The sequence below is a fragment of the Gobius niger genome (genome assembly GCF_951799975.1).
Source record: "Gobius niger genome assembly, chromosome: 14".
NCBI classification, from domain to species: domain Eukaryota; kingdom Metazoa; phylum Chordata; class Actinopteri; order Gobiiformes; family Gobiidae; genus Gobius; species Gobius niger.
In genome coordinates, this window is record NC_136865.1 from 22,086,433 (window position 1) to 22,102,841 (window position 16,409).

Below are 16,409 nucleotides of genomic sequence, written 5' to 3' on the forward strand. Positions count from 1 at the left end.
GTAGAACACATACAGTACACTTAGGCTGTTAAATTAAATCTACAAAATACTCTCTATGCAAAAAACAAAACAAAACAACAACTCCTGACATAGAAAGTTGTTGATAATAAAGTTTTCTGTCCCTTATACTCTTAACCCCCACCTGAAACGAGCACATTTTCTGCAGTTTGGCTTTACCCAAATCTAAAAGCTTGTTGAAAAAAAGTGTCAAAATTAGATGGAAACGAGGGTGAAAATGCAACAAAACAGTGACAAAAACGTGACAATAAAAGCCAAAAAAGTGCAACAGTAAAGTGTTGAAGATAATGGGGCAAAATATATTGAAAATGTACTGTATGTATTTTCCGTGAGCAGTAGTTTAAGTTGTGTAAGTCTGAAAGGAGGGGTAGGGCATTATAAGTTATAACTAACTTCTTCCTACTCCCTTTGAGCAGCACTAATACCTCTTATGTTGTGAAAAATTCTGTATGTTATATGTATACTATACCTGTATGCATCTGTTGCTCAAATAAACTAAACTAAACTAAACTAAACTAAAACGGAAACTCAACAAAAAAGCAATGAAAAAAAATGTCTAAACTGACAAAAATGCGAGGAAAAAGATTCACTTAGATGAACTTTGTAGGTCTTAGCTTTCAAATGAGGCATTACAGTGGCCTATAGGAGGTAACCTTTTAGTTTTGGGTAAAGCTGATACGAACAGAGAGAAAACACATTTGGTGAAGGCGGGGAAAAATATAAAAGGTTAACATAGTTCAATAATAGCCCACAGGCCTGTACCCATCATGATAATCTGGGAAGACTGAAAATGTATTGCATTTTCTAATGGGCCAGAAAAATGTCCATTGCAGATAATCCAATGCAATAAACCAACAAAGACAAGTTACAACAATAGTTGTTTAATTATCTTACATTGACTTATAAAACATGTATACATTTCAAAAAATGGTCACATATTTTAAAGTAAACAATTCATTTTTTTCTCTCAAAATTATACAGCTGTTGTGCGTTACTTCAACAAAGATTGGATTGAAAAATATCATAAAAATGTACACACACAAAAAAAGACACAAAACACCTGATGATGCATTTTTGGTTCATGAATACATTAAAATACCTTTAAAACTTTTGTGTTTTGTGCAAACATTTGTCCGAGTTATTACAATATTCTAATTAAGTTAAGGCAATATGATCTGTTATCTGTGATGCCAGAGGACTGTGTTCTTCTGTAAACATGAAAAGAATAATTTGAGGCACTGCATTGGTTTCTTATATTTTGTCATAATTTTTTTAACGGAATTATAGATCCATATAATAATAATAAAAACAATAATAATAATAATAATAATAATAATAATAATAATAATAATCTTAAAATCTTAAAAATAGTCCAATGGACCAAGTTAGGCATTTAAAAATAAATTTGAATAAACTGTCAACCTCAGAGGAGTTGTTGTAGAGAAGGATTATTCAAGTTGTCATCTGCACTGGGTTGTCAGTATATCACAGAGTAAACTAAATACCCAGCACAGATGGAACTTTTCTCTATAATTCTAACATAAAGAAAGTTTTCCGGCTAAGTAAATGGATTGCAACTTATAAAAATGCTGATACAATATTGATAAATGCATTCTGAATTCTGAATAATTTGAAAGGCTTTCTGTTCAATTACTGAGCTTGGACTAAAAGTGCTGCTGGTTTTCTTCATGTACATATAGATCTTGCCCTCTTCCTCTCGGCCTCTGCCATGTCCTCATCAGTCATGGCCCATTTCTGCAGTTTGCCGCTGCCGAATATAGTGTAGATCACGGCTCCACTGAGTTGGATCCCAGCGGCCAGCCAGAACACCCATCTCCAGCCGTCCAGAGAGTGCTGAGAACGGCAGGTAAAGGTGGTTGAACAACAGAACAAAAAAGGTCACTGTCACCGAAATAATACAAAACTCGCCTGAGAGTTCATGAAATTGATTCAAATGCGTTTAAATTAGATGTACAGTGTATTTCTGAGTTTACAATATACTAAAGGAGGACAAAATACATGCATTTCCATTGCTTGGGAAAAAAAGGTGTAGGTATAGTGCCAAGTGCTGGAGTAAGTGTAAGTAAAAACCGTCTCAGCTTTTGAGAGTTGGGCGGTACAAGCACATAGGATACTCAATTACTGTTATGTATGAATAAAAGTCTTATGTTTTATGTTTTTGATGTTGTTGGCTCACTGATAAAAGCTCAAAACCATAAGAAAGCAGGGAGAAGTTACTCATTAGTTACTCACGTCTTCAGTGAAGAATCCGGTGACAATTGGTGCAACAACACCAGGAATGGTCCCAAAAGTGTTGGTGATTCCAAGAAGAAATCCTGCATAGCTAAAAAGACAATAAAAAAGATGAAAATAATATATTGTGACATCATTTGATTGGGAAATAAAACAAAAACAAAAACATTTCCTGTATGCAGACTATATGGCTTTGGTGGCACGCCTCAAAGACACACAGACCCTGGCACAATACCAGCAGCAAGTCCATACTTTGGTCTGTGGATTTGCGCAGCGAGCTAAATATCTCCAAAACAAAGAAGTTGTGGAGCCACAGGGAAGGAGGGCTCAGTGGAACTATACCAGCCCCTTCTCATCCGTGGCCAGCAGGTAAAGCAGGTGGACTGTTTTAAATATTTGGGGACAGAAATAAAGAGCAAACTGTTTTAGGACCTCATACAGACTCAACAGCGCCTCCACCTCCTCAGAAAGTTGAGATCTTTTAATATTAACAAAGACATTTTATCTTTAGTGTACTCTTCACTCTCTGAATCCATCTTCACATACAATATCTCTTCCTGGTTCAAATTTCTCACCCTCAAACACAAAACTAAACTCAATAGAAGAGTATATCAGGCTAGAAACACCACCCAAACCCCTCAGACCCCACTCTGTGAACCGTACAGGCGATCAGTGCGGAGGAAAGCCACCCTCATCACTGAAGACGCCACCCACCCTCTGCAACACTCCTTCTCTCTGCTAACATCAAGCAGAAGATACAGATACAGAAACATCTACAAGAAATCCTTCAAAGCATCTGCAGTCACTGTCCTCAACAACGCCCCGGTAGCACTGTGCTTTATGTTGTTCTTTTTGTTGTGTTATTCTTCAAATATGTTGTGTGTTTTTACTGAAGGAGTTTAAAATATCCACTTTACCCTCCATTAATTTATACAGAGATGTTCAAAATCATTATCAACATTCAACGTTATGATCTTGGGACTCTATTTACAGCTTTACATGTAGATCCTGGTCAAATCTCTCTTGGCTGTTTTAAGGTTAAATAAATCCAATGAATCTTTATGTAGGGCAGAATCGTCCAAGCGAGAAGAAAAAATATTCTGGACCAGGAATGAGCAGTAATTAGTAGCCAAAGGTACCGAGGGGCGATGTCTATCTGGTTCATGTAGACCCCGGCGGCGCTGATTCCTCCCGTGGTGGTGGAGAGTGTCAGAAAGAGCACCGTCCAGACGTGACTGCAGCCAACATAACACACACACACCAGGCAGACTGAGGGCAGCACCGTCCCTGCAGGGAAAGAGAGAGAGAGAGACAGCAAATATTATGAAATTGGCTTGAGCCGTAGCATATTGCGCGGTGAGAAGAGTTGTAGGTCTGTTTTACCGACGGCGGTGAAGATTTTGCGTGTGACGGTGACACTGAAGACTCTCCGCTCGATGACTCTGTCGGCCACAAATCCAGCGAGAATCGAGAACAGCCAGCCCCCGAGGTACGGCAGCGCGGACAGGAAACCATTCTGTGAAAAGAAGAAAAGAAAGAAGAGTTACAGGTCAAATATTTCATTATATTTCTTGGCCATTATTGTGATCATGGTGCCATTGTAGTGTATTCAAATGCAGCACAAATACATATAATTATACAGTGATTAAAATTCAAAGCCGCTTCTTACCGACTGCAGGTCAAAGTGCAGGATTTTGTCCATATAAGCGGGCAGTGAAGTCATCAGAGTGTAATAAGACCAGTTTGAGCACATCTGAGTGACAATAATGGCCCAAAGAGGAACAGACGTCAACATCGACAACACAGGCACCTTCCAGCCGTGCCCTGTGCCCTGGAAGAAATCAGAAAGAGAACAAAATATGATAATAAAATACATAAACCTTTTTACGTTTGAGATGGATATCCTGGTTTTTACTTTATGGTAATACCTGAGGTCCTATGGAGTTGATAATGTACTCTTTCTCCTCTTCACTGATGCGTTTGTGAGTGCGAGGGTCGTCTGAAACAAAGGCGAACCAGAGCACGGCCCACAGACACCCTCCTCCCCCTGAAACACAGGCATACTGGGGTTTAAGTAAACTGCTGCTGACGATTAAAGCCGTCACTGTGTGTATCAATGCAAGGCCTGTGAGAACGTGAGAGTAACTGAGGGGTGGACGGAGCTGCAGTCACTCACCGCAGAGGTAGAAGACGGCGGGCCAGCCCAGCGTCTCACAGATTAAGCCGGTCAGAGGTAGCGCGAGAAACGCCCCGAAGTTTGCCCCAGATCCGGAGAAGGTCATGAGTCTAGAGCGCTCCAGTGGAGGAGCCCAGCGAGCCCAGATCGCCATCATGGCCGGGAACGTCACGCCCTGTGTAAATGCACAAATAAACCTGTTATAACTCAACACTTTGGTCTTTCACATTGAATAACACGGAATTGGCCCATATTTGGACATAACTTTGACTGAATCCCTTACCTCCCCAAACCCCTCCAGTGCCCTGAGAGCAAACAGCCACCTGGGGCCCCATTGCGCGGCCAGAGGCGTGAGCATAGTCAGAGCAGCAGTGCATAGAACCCCTAACCCCAGAAATTTGGTCCCTCCATAGTGTCCCGCCAGGTAACCCCCCGGGATCTGAGTGAGGAGGTATCCAAAGAAGAAGGCCCCCAACAGCCAGCCCTGGATCTCTGAGTCCCAGGTGTAAACAGGCACCTGGTAGAGAGAGAGACACACAAAAAGTCAGTCATTATGGTCTTGAATGTGCCAAAACAAAACAGGTATTCAACATATTGGGGAGGGCACTGTTAAAAGTTTTGGCTATTGCAAGAAAAGCAGAGCCCTCTTGTGGTGAAACTGTATAACGCAATGTCACACAAAAACGTGCTTTGTTAGTGATTCTCAAACTTTTCACACCAAGTACCACCCCATGAAATGTTTCTCTGCCCATGCACTATCAGGTATACTCAAAATCAAATCAAAAAGTGTCTAAAACAGGCCTAAATTGAGCTTAACCATGTATGAACCCTAAAAAACACCCCCACACGACTTAAATGTATTACTGAATGCTTTGTTGCAGTGTCATTACCCCTTCGGGCTGTGTGAAGCCCGTATCGTTGGGGTTGTTCCCGGGCAGAGGACACACGTGTTTGGAAGAGTTGGAGATGTTGGTCGGCGGGTCCGGGTCGGTGTTGTTCGTCATGGCAACCATGGCCACACTGAGGTTGACGCGCAGACCGTAGACCACAGAGAAGCCGAGGAACATGAGCACGGCCAGGTTGAGACGGGCCGAGCAGCACCGCGGCGGGACTGAAGGAGAGAGTGACACGAGGGGTTAAAAATGTGTTACAGTAGACCCATCCAAACACGCTCAGGTCGAGTCCAAGTTCGAGCCATTCAAAGAATCCAAACTGAGAGTAAGTCAAGCACATTTAAAAAGACATTTCTTTTTTTTTCCCAATCAGTGATCACTCAACCCCTTAACCCTTGCCTTAACCGAGCACATTTTCTCCAGTTCGGCTTTACCCAAATCCGAAAGCTTCTCAACTGGAGCTTTTAAGGCCAGAGTATCGGAAAGCTGAGACCTACAAAACTGATCTAAGCTTCTTCCCTGTTTTTGTTACCATGTTTTTGTTGCATTTTGATCATGTTTTCATCACAATACTGTTTCTAAGTCCCTTTTTGGTCTCATTTTTGTCACGTATTTGTCATGTAGAGTTTTGACCGTATTTCGTTTTTTGTGTGTGTGATGTAGCCTAACCATGATCAAGCCAGAAAAATGTGACAAAAACATGTCAAAAAAACAAGAAAAACGTGATGAAAACACATACAAAAAGGACGAAACTGCGACTATCATAACAAGGAAGGCACTATATCTCAATATATTTGGGGACTTTCTTGATAACTATGGTGAACCGATATTTTTTGCAAACCATCAGAAATTGGCTAAATGGGCTGGCAAGTATACATTCAGAACTACAAAGTGCAGAAAAAAAACTTCATACCCTTTTTTGGGATTATTTTTTACTTTTTTTAGTAGATTTCTTTGCTACGTTTTATCGGTTAGAGATATACTCAAAACCTCCAAGAGCAATTGTAATATTATCTTGTAGACGATATCTTACCCACTTCCAAATGAACCCTCAGGAATACTCAAAACCTCCTCCTCATTTATTTCATTTCACCTTGCCTAATAATAAATATCAACCTCCTAAACCTTCCTAAGTCCCTTTAATTAAGGATTACGTTGAAATGTTTATGTTTCCAGAATACAAAGAGAGACCGTACATCTACAGTACATCTACCTCAGTCATGTACCCAAGGAGGATAAATAATAAATAAACTCAAAAATGGATAAAAACCAGTGAAATTTTAAAGACAATGATGTTAACTATGTTTATACCTTTCCACAGTCCCCCATTCTTATGAGTTTATTATGTTAGAAGTAGAAGATGACTTGCTGAACAGGTCACTTTTCAGATTTGGCACGTGACGATTCTGAACAGCTGATGGTCAGGAGTGACATAACAACAGTCTCCCTCAGTATGTGGCATTTTTACAACGAGACAATGTGCCCTTTCATCAGTGGAGTGCTGCTTTATGCATTTCTGAGCTGTAGTGAAGTTAACTGCTGCTCACGAAACACAAATGAAATCACATTATGCAGAGGCAGAAGTGGTGCTGTTGATTTGTTATATTTTTGGTGGCATCATCGTTAATCTGGAAGTAACACAACCGCTGCCCTTTTTCTTTTTTTGCCATTACATATAGTCATTGTTCCGCAGTTCCCTGTAACTGTGGTAAACAAAACCAAAACATAAAAGTGTAATTTTGTAGAAATAGGAAGTAATCACATCCCCTTTTGTGTGTTGACTAACATGCTGATACGCTGCACTTTATTGAATGATAATTGAAATGTGTGTCCGATCACTTTTTTCCGTTGCTTTTCCGTTTTTATCGCTCTTTCGTCACATTTCTGTTGCGTTTTCATCCTTGTTATTTTTATGCTTTTTTCAGGAAGCTTTTAGATTTGCGTAAAGCCAAACTGGAGAAAATGTGCTTTGTTCAGGCGGGGGTTAAAAGTTTAAAGGGAAATTTCAGGATTTTTGACATAGGGCCTCATTTCCTAGTCATCCAGAGTGTTGTTGATTTCTGGCGAGATTTTTTTAAATATAATTCAAGCAGTCCTTACATTTGAAGAGTTTAGTGGTGCTAGGCTAATGCTAGGCTAGCGCATGTCTATGGTAGCTAGTAGCCTGCATTAAAAACCTCTTCAAAATCATGGGGTAGTCCTCCAAACGTTGCCAAATCTGATTTGTAGAAAGCTCCTTTGTGAATTCCATGTGTAGTAATGCCGGTAAACAAACTACTGTAGATCCGGTAACCTAACAGATCACTCCGCCAGTCAGACTGTTTTTAACACAGGCTACTAGTTACCATAGACATGCACTAGCCTAGCACTAGCCTTGCACCACTAAACTCTTCAAATATAAGAACTGCATGAAAAAAAAAATATATATATATAGTATATATATATCTCCAGTAATCAACAACATTCTGGATAACTGGGAAATGAGGCCCTATGTCAAAAATCCTGAAATATCACTTTAAGGCACGCACATCAAGAGGATGCATGTATTCTGTTCATTCAAGTCAATGCTATAATTACGCCATAAATAATTGAAGAAAACCTACATAATATCAATAAAGAAATTGGTATAATAATGAGCACCGAGATAGAAAGAACATTTAGTTTAAAGATTTGAACTTTTTTAAACCCACATGTACATTTACATGTCGCCTCAATTTATGATTTGGGAAATACACAGAGTCCTTTACACCAACACAACTGGACCTCCTTTGACTTCTCCCTCATGTGGTCTCATAATATGGTAAATGCCACTTGTGGAGTAGGAAATTACACCTTATCTCGTATTGTCTACTGGGAAACTGGACAATAATTTTGATTATAACTTTACGGAGAAAAGCAGAAGTGGAGTAGCAGTAGGTCAGAGGTCTCTAAACAACTTTCTCATGGGAATGTTCTTGTTAAGAGCGTATTCTTGCGTGTTTTTAATGTTTCACTTTGCTACTACCGCAAAAGCACTTGAACACAACACAATGCACTCGTAATTTCCACTTCGAAACTTTCCCACAGCCCACGAAGACAGCATTACACAAGCTGATTTTGAAAATTATGCAAGTTTTGTGTCTTGCTGAAGCACGTTTGGCTTTGACCTTTTAAGCACCTTGTAAATGAGAATGTTCACCTGCATGTACGCACCTGCATCGGGCGGGACGAGCGGCTCACAGTCATCCTCGTCATCAGGGGGCGCCGTGTTGATGGAGCAGCCATTCTGGAGCGGCATCGCAGATTATTCAGACTCTTCTGGTTCAGGTCACAGTAAGCACAGTTCAATATGAGAGAGGGAAGGAGACAAAGCGGATACGTGCAGCAAATACTTGTGATAAACATACGTGAATTATTCAGGTCACAGCAGCCATCAGCAGCATCCTGACAGAGGAGACATGCCTGACGAAATCTGAAAATAAAAGCACAACATTTACAACACTGTCTGAACCCCCCAAAGAAAAGGTCACGCTCTAATATTTCGATGCTTTGCTTAGCTTTGTGTCAATGTCAAAAGACCCAGCGTGATCCAGTGTTGCATTCATTTTTCACCAAGATCTTGTATTGATGCTGGGCGAGTGTGACCCCTGTGCACAGCCTTCTCCGGCACATCCCAAAGATTCTCAATGAGATTAAACTGTGGCCAATCTATGTGTGAAAATGATGCCTCATGCTCCCTGATCCACTCTTTGTGTGATGAATCCTGGCATTGTCATCTTGGATATGCCTGTGCCATCAGGGAAGAAGAAATCCATTGTTGGGAAAACCCAGTCATTCAGGATGTTCAGGTATTTAGCTGATCTCATTCTTTGGGCACCTAGTGTTGAATCCAAACCTGACCAATCCAGGTGGCAACTTCTTTTTAAATCAATGTGCATTTACTTAGTATTGAGGCAGTTGCTCTTTAGAGACACATTAATGTTACAGAAACTTAAATGGTTTCACATGAAATAAGAGGAAGAGCTAAAATGGTCAGTACAGGTTTCCTACTATCAGAAACTGTACAGACCCACTGTATTTGTCAAGATGTGGAGCAATTTTCTACCATTGTTACACCCTTTTCTTAAACCTGAAGACATAATCCATCCACATTTATGCTAAATGGTTTGAAGGTTAAAAATTAGGTTACAAAAGTGGAACTACATTTAGAGGAACTGATCATTTACACTTGCTTAGGATACTTTTTTATGGCGTAAAAGCAAGTGTTTAGTTTATTAGTTAGTCATTACCTGTGGAAACATAGCCATCATTCATCAAACTCCAGCTATAAATGTGACGATTCCAAGCTGCATGATGCAAATAAACTAGGTGCTAGAGTCTTTTGTCCCTGATATGTAAATGGCAGAGAACTAAAAATAAAATTGCAACCCAAGAAACCTTCTGCTGCCAAATGAGGTTTCCTTTGTGATCCTAAAACAGACGTTAAACAGGTCTCGTTGACAGTACATGACATTGACTTACAGGTTTTGTTTTTGAACTGACTTGGGACTTTTCCAAACTTGAAAAAACAGCTACATTTTTCATCAATGATCAACTAATATTGACACACTTGAAGATCACTCAAGCAAACAAAACGTCTCCTAAACTAAACCATCCTAATCTCTTAGAAGCAAAAGTAAACTCTTTTAATCTGTATTATCAGCTGAGATGTGCCGGTACGCGTCTGAATCAATACACACTTCCTTAACAAGCGTCAATGTGGACAACAGAACGGCTTATCTGGACCGTGAACATTATCAGGCCCAGAGGAGGTGCACATGACATCGCATATTATAGTATTTTGACAGTTATTAAATTACTAAAATATCAGTAGCAGTAAAAGTGTAGGTTTACTAAGCTGCCACTCCTTCAGCATGAAGAAAGATGTCCATTACGTTGCTGTTATGACATTCTTGAGTCTTGGATATTTGTTAGATTGCATTCACAAATTTGCCATTTTATTATACTTGATGGAGATTGATGGAGATCACCGGATTGATTAATGCCACCGATTCCTATAGTTTTTTTTTTCTTTTTTCTGAGAGAAACGACTGCATAGGTTTTCATGTTTTAATATGTCAAAGGGGGAAATGGAAAGGCAGATAACCCAAGTCAAATCAGTAAAATAACCCACCCCTAAATGGCAGCGTAATACTTTTACTTTATATATTAGTCACTCTGTATTTCAAACAACTGGCAAAATGTAATTGGATTCATTAACCTCAAATTCTTCAAAAACTATTTCATTTAACATCATTTGCTTTTAATGTGGCACAAATAATACCTAAAATATAATATATACTCAGGTTTTTAACTACACAGCTCAAGTTAATTTGTTTTCTGGACAACAATATAAGGTAACACTTTATTTTACACTACCCTTGATACATAGTACAATGTGATGTGCTCTGTAACAATGTGTAATAACTTGTACCCATGGGTTAGATACACAACGAAATAAAAAGTATTTGTAGTTTGTAGGTACATAATGTAATAAGACATAATTCTAACTCTAACCCTAACCTTGAGCCGAGGACACGAGCCAAGGGTCTCGTGCCCTATTACATTATGTATTTACAAAGTACTAATACAGGTTTATTCCATTGTGTACGCATTACGGGTACAAGTTATTACAGATTGTTACAGAGCACATTACATTGTACTCAATTTAAATAGGTGCAATGTATCAAGGTAGTGTAAAGTAAAGTGACACTCAATATAATGCCCTCATTTGAAGTATTTGCTCACCCTCAGCAGAATACTTTCCTTGGCATGTGACTGGATTTGCAGCGTGTGCATCTGTGAAATCTTCACAGAAGTATTCCTCTTTAACAATTCATGTATTGTCATCATTTAAGTAATAGTATTCTTTCAGCCATAAGATTTCAGCCATATTTGCCTGAAAAAGAGTTTTAAAACCAGGAATCCATTGGAATCTGAAAGTACTAATTCATTGTAGTCTATAATGAAAAAAAACAAGAAAACAATTTGAACATTTCTGACATGTAAATATCCTGTCATCTGTGTTTTAAATAAGCATACACACAGGTGAAAGTAAATAACAAATTGACAAAAGCAAACAGACAAAGTGTATCGTGTATTTACTGACCTTCGGAAAGAAGATAACATTTCACAATAAACCACCACACCACACATTAACCAAATCCACCACAAAATCCACATCAAGACATTTAATCTGCATTATAATGATAACAACGTAAGTATTCAGGAGATAAAAAAGAATGGCAGGTATGATATAAGCTTACCTTACAAAACTGTTTACAACACCGATGTCTTGGTCACGGATGCCACATTGGTTAATTTAATGCGCGCTTGACGAAGTGGATAAAACAACTAAACGCTTTTACACTCATTTTACGGTCTTTTCACAAACCCACCCGGTGATAAGGGAAATCCATAGTGTTTGCTGTTTTTGACCGACAAGAAGAGAAACAGTGGGTCACATGAGTGCTACAAGCAGTGCAGATGTCTAAAACACCTGGATGGTGCATGTTGTGTGAGGACAGGGCGAGGGTGTCGTTCCAAATTGTTTGTAAATCTGTTTTCAGGAAGTGATGTACGCGTAGCCCCGCCTCCAACACTTGTATGCTTTATTTCTATCTGCATTTTTTCTTTTGAAATAACGTATCAATATTATTATATTATCAACAATTTCCATAACCTATTTACTATTTTAGTCCATTAAATAAAGCGACTTTTCTGTTTAAAAATGCGTACTTCCGTGTGTCTATCTTTCGTTGTTATGGTAACCGGTGTACTTCCTCTATCCCTCCGAAGGCAAACAAGCCAGCTGCAAAAAATAATTTTAATTGACGTGTGACAAGTTTGTTAGTTGCGCAAAACTGTCAAGATTACAACGCAACCATGGCCCATTTTCGAGTAAGTAGTATCGGTATGAATGCGGTTATTTTAAAGCATTGTTGTTGTTACCATGTGCTTTATACAGTGCTAATTTTCAGCTAGCTTAGTTACATTGCAATGCACTCAGGATATAACGCTAGCCAACTTATTTGAGCGCTGTTCTCATTCTTTTCCTTTGCAACACGCAGACTTCAAACGACTCCAAGAGGGAACAATTTAGAAGATATCTTGAAAAATCAGGAGTTCTTGACACTTTGACCAGCGGTGAGTAAATATTTACGTTAAAGCAAAGACGACGCCTGCAGTCTCTGTCAAGAGTGGTAATAATGCACTTCTTTGTTTTAGTTTTGGTGGCACTGTACGAGGAGACTGATAAACCAAACAATGCGTTGGAGTATCCTTTTGTCTGGCGTGTTGGCAAATGGTAAACTGCCTGAGTGGAAAGTAGGCTCCAGGGATCTAGAAATATGGACATTATCATTTGGTTTTAAGAATGTAAATATTCACAATGTTTTATCTATTTTTGATGGATAACAGTGGTTAGTTACAATATATAAATAATTCAAGTCAGCTGATTGAAAAAAGATACTCTCAATTAATAAGAAGACAATTGGCAACATCACCAGTTTTCTTTAACCATCCTCATAGTTTTATAAAGCTTCACCTGGGAGCTGCGGGTCCAGAACCGGCTGACACAGAGGCTTTGAGAATGGAGCTGTCAGATTTACAACAGAAGTGCAATGTGTTGATGGAGGAGAACAAGGACCTCAGGAACAGAGTAAGATGCTCAATAATGTACCGACATGAATGATACAAATGCACTTATGTTTGTTTTCTGTATTACAGCTGATGCAGCATGAGCCGGCGCCTGATGAGGGGGCAACTGAATAGCAGGTGTGATCGAGTAAAAGCGCAAAGAAGTAGAAAGTAGTTTAGTATTTTTTTGTAAAGTCTGTTTGTTTATTACATAATTATGGATGTACAGTGAACACAAAAACACTGATTCTTTTTGTTATTTAACATGACGCTACATCTCCTTCTCAAAATAAATACTTTTTCAGCATTTGACACAAATCATTCTCCCGTACAAATCAGTTTATAAAAAATAAAATAAAATCAACACACAAACCCTGCCTTTCATTGCAAAGTTAGTTATGGGATTATTATAGAGTAAATTATATACTATTTAATTTAATGGTGCATTATGCAACTCTTTACGCTGATATTTGAGCGTATTTGACCTTGTAGTGAGCCAGTGGCTGCATGAGTGGTCAGCGTGGCACCTTTACTTTTAACCACGGTGGTCTCCACAATGCTCCCAATTTTTTTTGTAGGTTTTCTGGTGAGAGGGTCCATCAGCAGTAAAAACCTTCCAAACAATTGATCCTGGAATTTCCTTGAGACCACTATGATGGAAAGTAAAGGCACAATGTATAATACAATCAACTTTTTTTGTCCACATAGAAAGTTGCATAATGCCCCTTTTAAAATGTATTCAATTCAACTGTAAGGCCAAACTGTTTCATAAAAAGATTTTGATTTATTTCACTGACCCTCATGGCTCCATGGTCCCTCTTTGTAATGCAAATGCAATGGTCCAGAAACAGAGTAACTGGTTACATAATACACATTTATAGATCAGTTTTTCCGTTTCCATCCATCTCCTAATCACTCAGACTGAGCTGCAGTGCACAAAAGAATCGTTACTCTCCCTTTGAAACACTGGCCACTGTAAAAGCATGGGATTGTTCTTATGCTTCATAAGCATTTTTAATGTGATTGAAGGGTTACATCTCTAGATAAAATGCATTCAACTAAAGATAATAAACTGTAGTAGTCGGACAAAGTATTCTGACCATCTAAGCAGCCTCCTGATGCGGCAAACTCACTATTGACTTTTGGGTTGGGTGACCTAGCTTACCTTGGTGTTTTGTACACAATATCACAATGATTCTCTTCTGATTTAAAAGGTGGCAAGTGCCTCCAGTAAGGTCCTGCTGGTGGATCCTTTTCTGTGTGGAGTTTGCATGTTCTCCCCTTGAATGCTTAGGTTTCCTCTTGGAACATCCTACCTACCTTCAAAACACGTGGTTCAGGTCAACTACACACACACACAGTCGCTGTGGCTCAGGGCTAACCTTCAATCTGATCCAGGCAATTTTATTTGTATCATGAAATGACAAATGAAGCACTTCACCTTTACCTTAGATACTAACCACTTTTTTTTATAATAAGCCGTTATTGAGCCCGGTCAAATCCGTACACTTTCCAATTGTCCTTATCATTTAAGACAAGATGCTCACTTGCTGCTCATGGTGCGTAAAAGAAGAGATTTGTGGCTTTAATGTTCTTTCTTGCCTCTTGGATGCCGAGCTTATATTTGCAGATCCGTGGGTGCCCGCCTGCTGCTTGCACTACTCGTACCCGACACTCTTCGATTTGGGGATGACGCCGATGGGCTGTTACTCTCCCTTGAATGCCGAGACACTGAACTTAGCTCCCCGGCTGAGTCCGGACTTTGAGATCTGCTTTGGGACCTTTTACTGAGCTCTGATTTGGACACCAGCCTTGCTCTGGGTCCCACGCTCCTTAACTTGATGCTGTTGTTATTCCCGTGGTAGGAATCCCCACTATCTGAACCTGTCCCTTCTACCAAAGTGGAGCAATGCCACGGGGGGCTAACCCTACGCGACTTCCTGAGCAAAGTAGTCGGTGCCTCTGTTACGGGAAGGGTAGGGTACTCCGATCTCGGACAGTCCATATTCTCATGTTGGGACGATGAGCCTTCCTCGGGATCGTCCTGTTTGTCACCAGAAGGGGATCTTGTCTCACTACTGGTGTTGTTTGAGTTACTATTTTGCTCAGTAGGACTAGGGACAGTATCTTTGCCCTCCTTCTGGATATCAAGCTTCACCCCTGTGTCGCCTTGGATGGGCACAAAAGCTGATGACCCGCTCAGAAGAGGGTAGTTTGGACCATTGCCTTGTTTTTCTAGAAACAAGGTATACCCGCTGGGCGCTGTCGGGATGGTCGTCTTTCGTCCCACTGATGTCCCAATGCAAACTTGTTGTACCACAGAGTTCTTTTTGGACCTAGTCCCATAGTAATCGTCCAAATCATCCTTCAAATGTGGATAAAAGTCCAAAATCATCCGCTTTATCCGCTTATAACTCAAATGCATGATCTCAAGAAGGCTTAGAAACAGCGAAATGCAGGCTATAACTTGCATGAACATCATAAAAACAGTCTTCTCAGTTGGTCGAGACACGAAGCAGTCAACGACATTAGGACAGGGGTCACGTTCGCACTTGTAGAGCGGACTTAAGCGATGCCCGTAGAGAATGTATTGCCCAGACATGAAGCTCATCTCCACAATAGACCTGGTCACGATATGTGCCACATACGTGCACAAAAGAGACCCCCTCAGCGGAGCTTTGTTGAGTTTGCTTTGCTCCAACTGCCTCATCTCTTTCTCGATCCTCCTTCGAACTTCGACCATCTCGCCGTCTACTGCTTCTAACTCGCGTCTCAGAGCTACTTTCTTGCAGTGGCGCTCCTTTTCCAACGCACGCAGCTGGTATATGGCGTGCCCCATGTAAACCAGGGAAGGCGAGGACACAAAGATCACCTGAAGGACCCAATAGCGGATGAGGGAGATGGGGAACGCCAGATCATAGCAGACATTTCGACACCCGGGCTGGTCCGTGTTGCAGATGAAGTCTGATTGCTCATCGTTCCATACGTCCTCAGCAGCGACGCCTAAAACTAACATCCGAAATATGAACAGAATGGTCAGCCATATCTTCCCGACCATCGTGGAGTGGATATGGACCTCTTCCAAAATCCCTCCAAGGAAATTCCAGTCTCCCATGGTTTAGTTTAGTAGGGCTCTGTAAGAAAGGCAAAAAAATAATAAATTGATGATCACCTTTTGCTTTCTTTTAATCAAATATGGTTGCGCCACTTAAAAGGAAGCCATCCCTGACCTTGGCTGTTTAGTAGCTAAAACACAGACATAACCAGAGAAGATCCAACACGGTTTTAGTTTTTCAGTAGTGCTACAAATAAAAACTATAGCTAATAGTAAAGCAGAAAACTGTTTATTCATGCATCAATTTACTTGTTCTTACATGTTTTAGGACTAGTGTAGGTTCATGTCAGTCAAAACT

The 16,409-nt window shown here is 40.1% G+C and overlaps 3 protein-coding genes across 4 annotated transcripts; 1 reads left to right on the plus strand and 2 right to left on the minus strand.

Annotated features, from left to right (window-relative positions):
* Window positions 1–1,397: 1,397 nt before the first annotated feature.
* On the minus strand, window positions 1,398–8,798 carry LOC306974321 (sialin). 2 transcript variants are annotated; one of them, XM_079571515.1, is made up of 11 exons: window positions 8,727–8,798; window positions 8,533–8,634; window positions 5,338–5,558; window positions 4,731–4,964; window positions 4,448–4,622; window positions 4,200–4,318; window positions 3,941–4,102; window positions 3,655–3,787; window positions 3,411–3,558; window positions 2,272–2,362; window positions 1,398–1,872 (listed from the first exon to the last, which is right to left on the minus strand). In XM_079571515.1, exons 2-11 carry the CDS (start codon window positions 8,615–8,617, stop codon window positions 1,705–1,707), a joined length of 1,536 nt encoding a protein of 511 aa, XP_079427641.1. In that variant the 5' UTR covers window positions 8,618–8,634; window positions 8,727–8,798; the 3' UTR covers window positions 1,398–1,704. The 2 variants fall into 2 exon arrangements, with proteins under 2 accessions (XP_079427641.1, XP_079427640.1); XM_079571514.1 differs by having other exon boundaries at window positions 8,533–8,637.
* Window positions 8,799–12,121: 3,323 nt separating this feature from the next.
* On the plus strand, window positions 12,122–13,348 carry mycbp (MYC binding protein). The gene is made up of 5 exons (XM_079571522.1): window positions 12,122–12,258; window positions 12,429–12,504; window positions 12,586–12,634; window positions 12,889–13,018; window positions 13,087–13,348. The coding sequence occupies exons 1-5, from the start codon at window positions 12,244–12,246 to the stop codon at window positions 13,129–13,131; spliced, it is 315 nt and encodes a 104-aa protein (XP_079427648.1). The 5' UTR covers window positions 12,122–12,243; the 3' UTR covers window positions 13,132–13,348.
* Window positions 13,349–14,033: 685 nt separating this feature from the next.
* Window positions 14,034–16,350, minus strand: LOC306973544 (gap junction alpha-9 protein-like). The gene is made up of 2 exons (XM_079570466.1): window positions 16,338–16,350; window positions 14,034–16,242 (listed from the first exon to the last, which is right to left on the minus strand). Exon 2 carries the CDS (start codon window positions 16,109–16,111, stop codon window positions 14,615–14,617), a length of 1,497 nt encoding a protein of 498 aa, XP_079426592.1. The 5' UTR covers window positions 16,112–16,242; window positions 16,338–16,350; the 3' UTR covers window positions 14,034–14,614.
* Window positions 16,351–16,409: the final 59 nt, after the last annotated feature.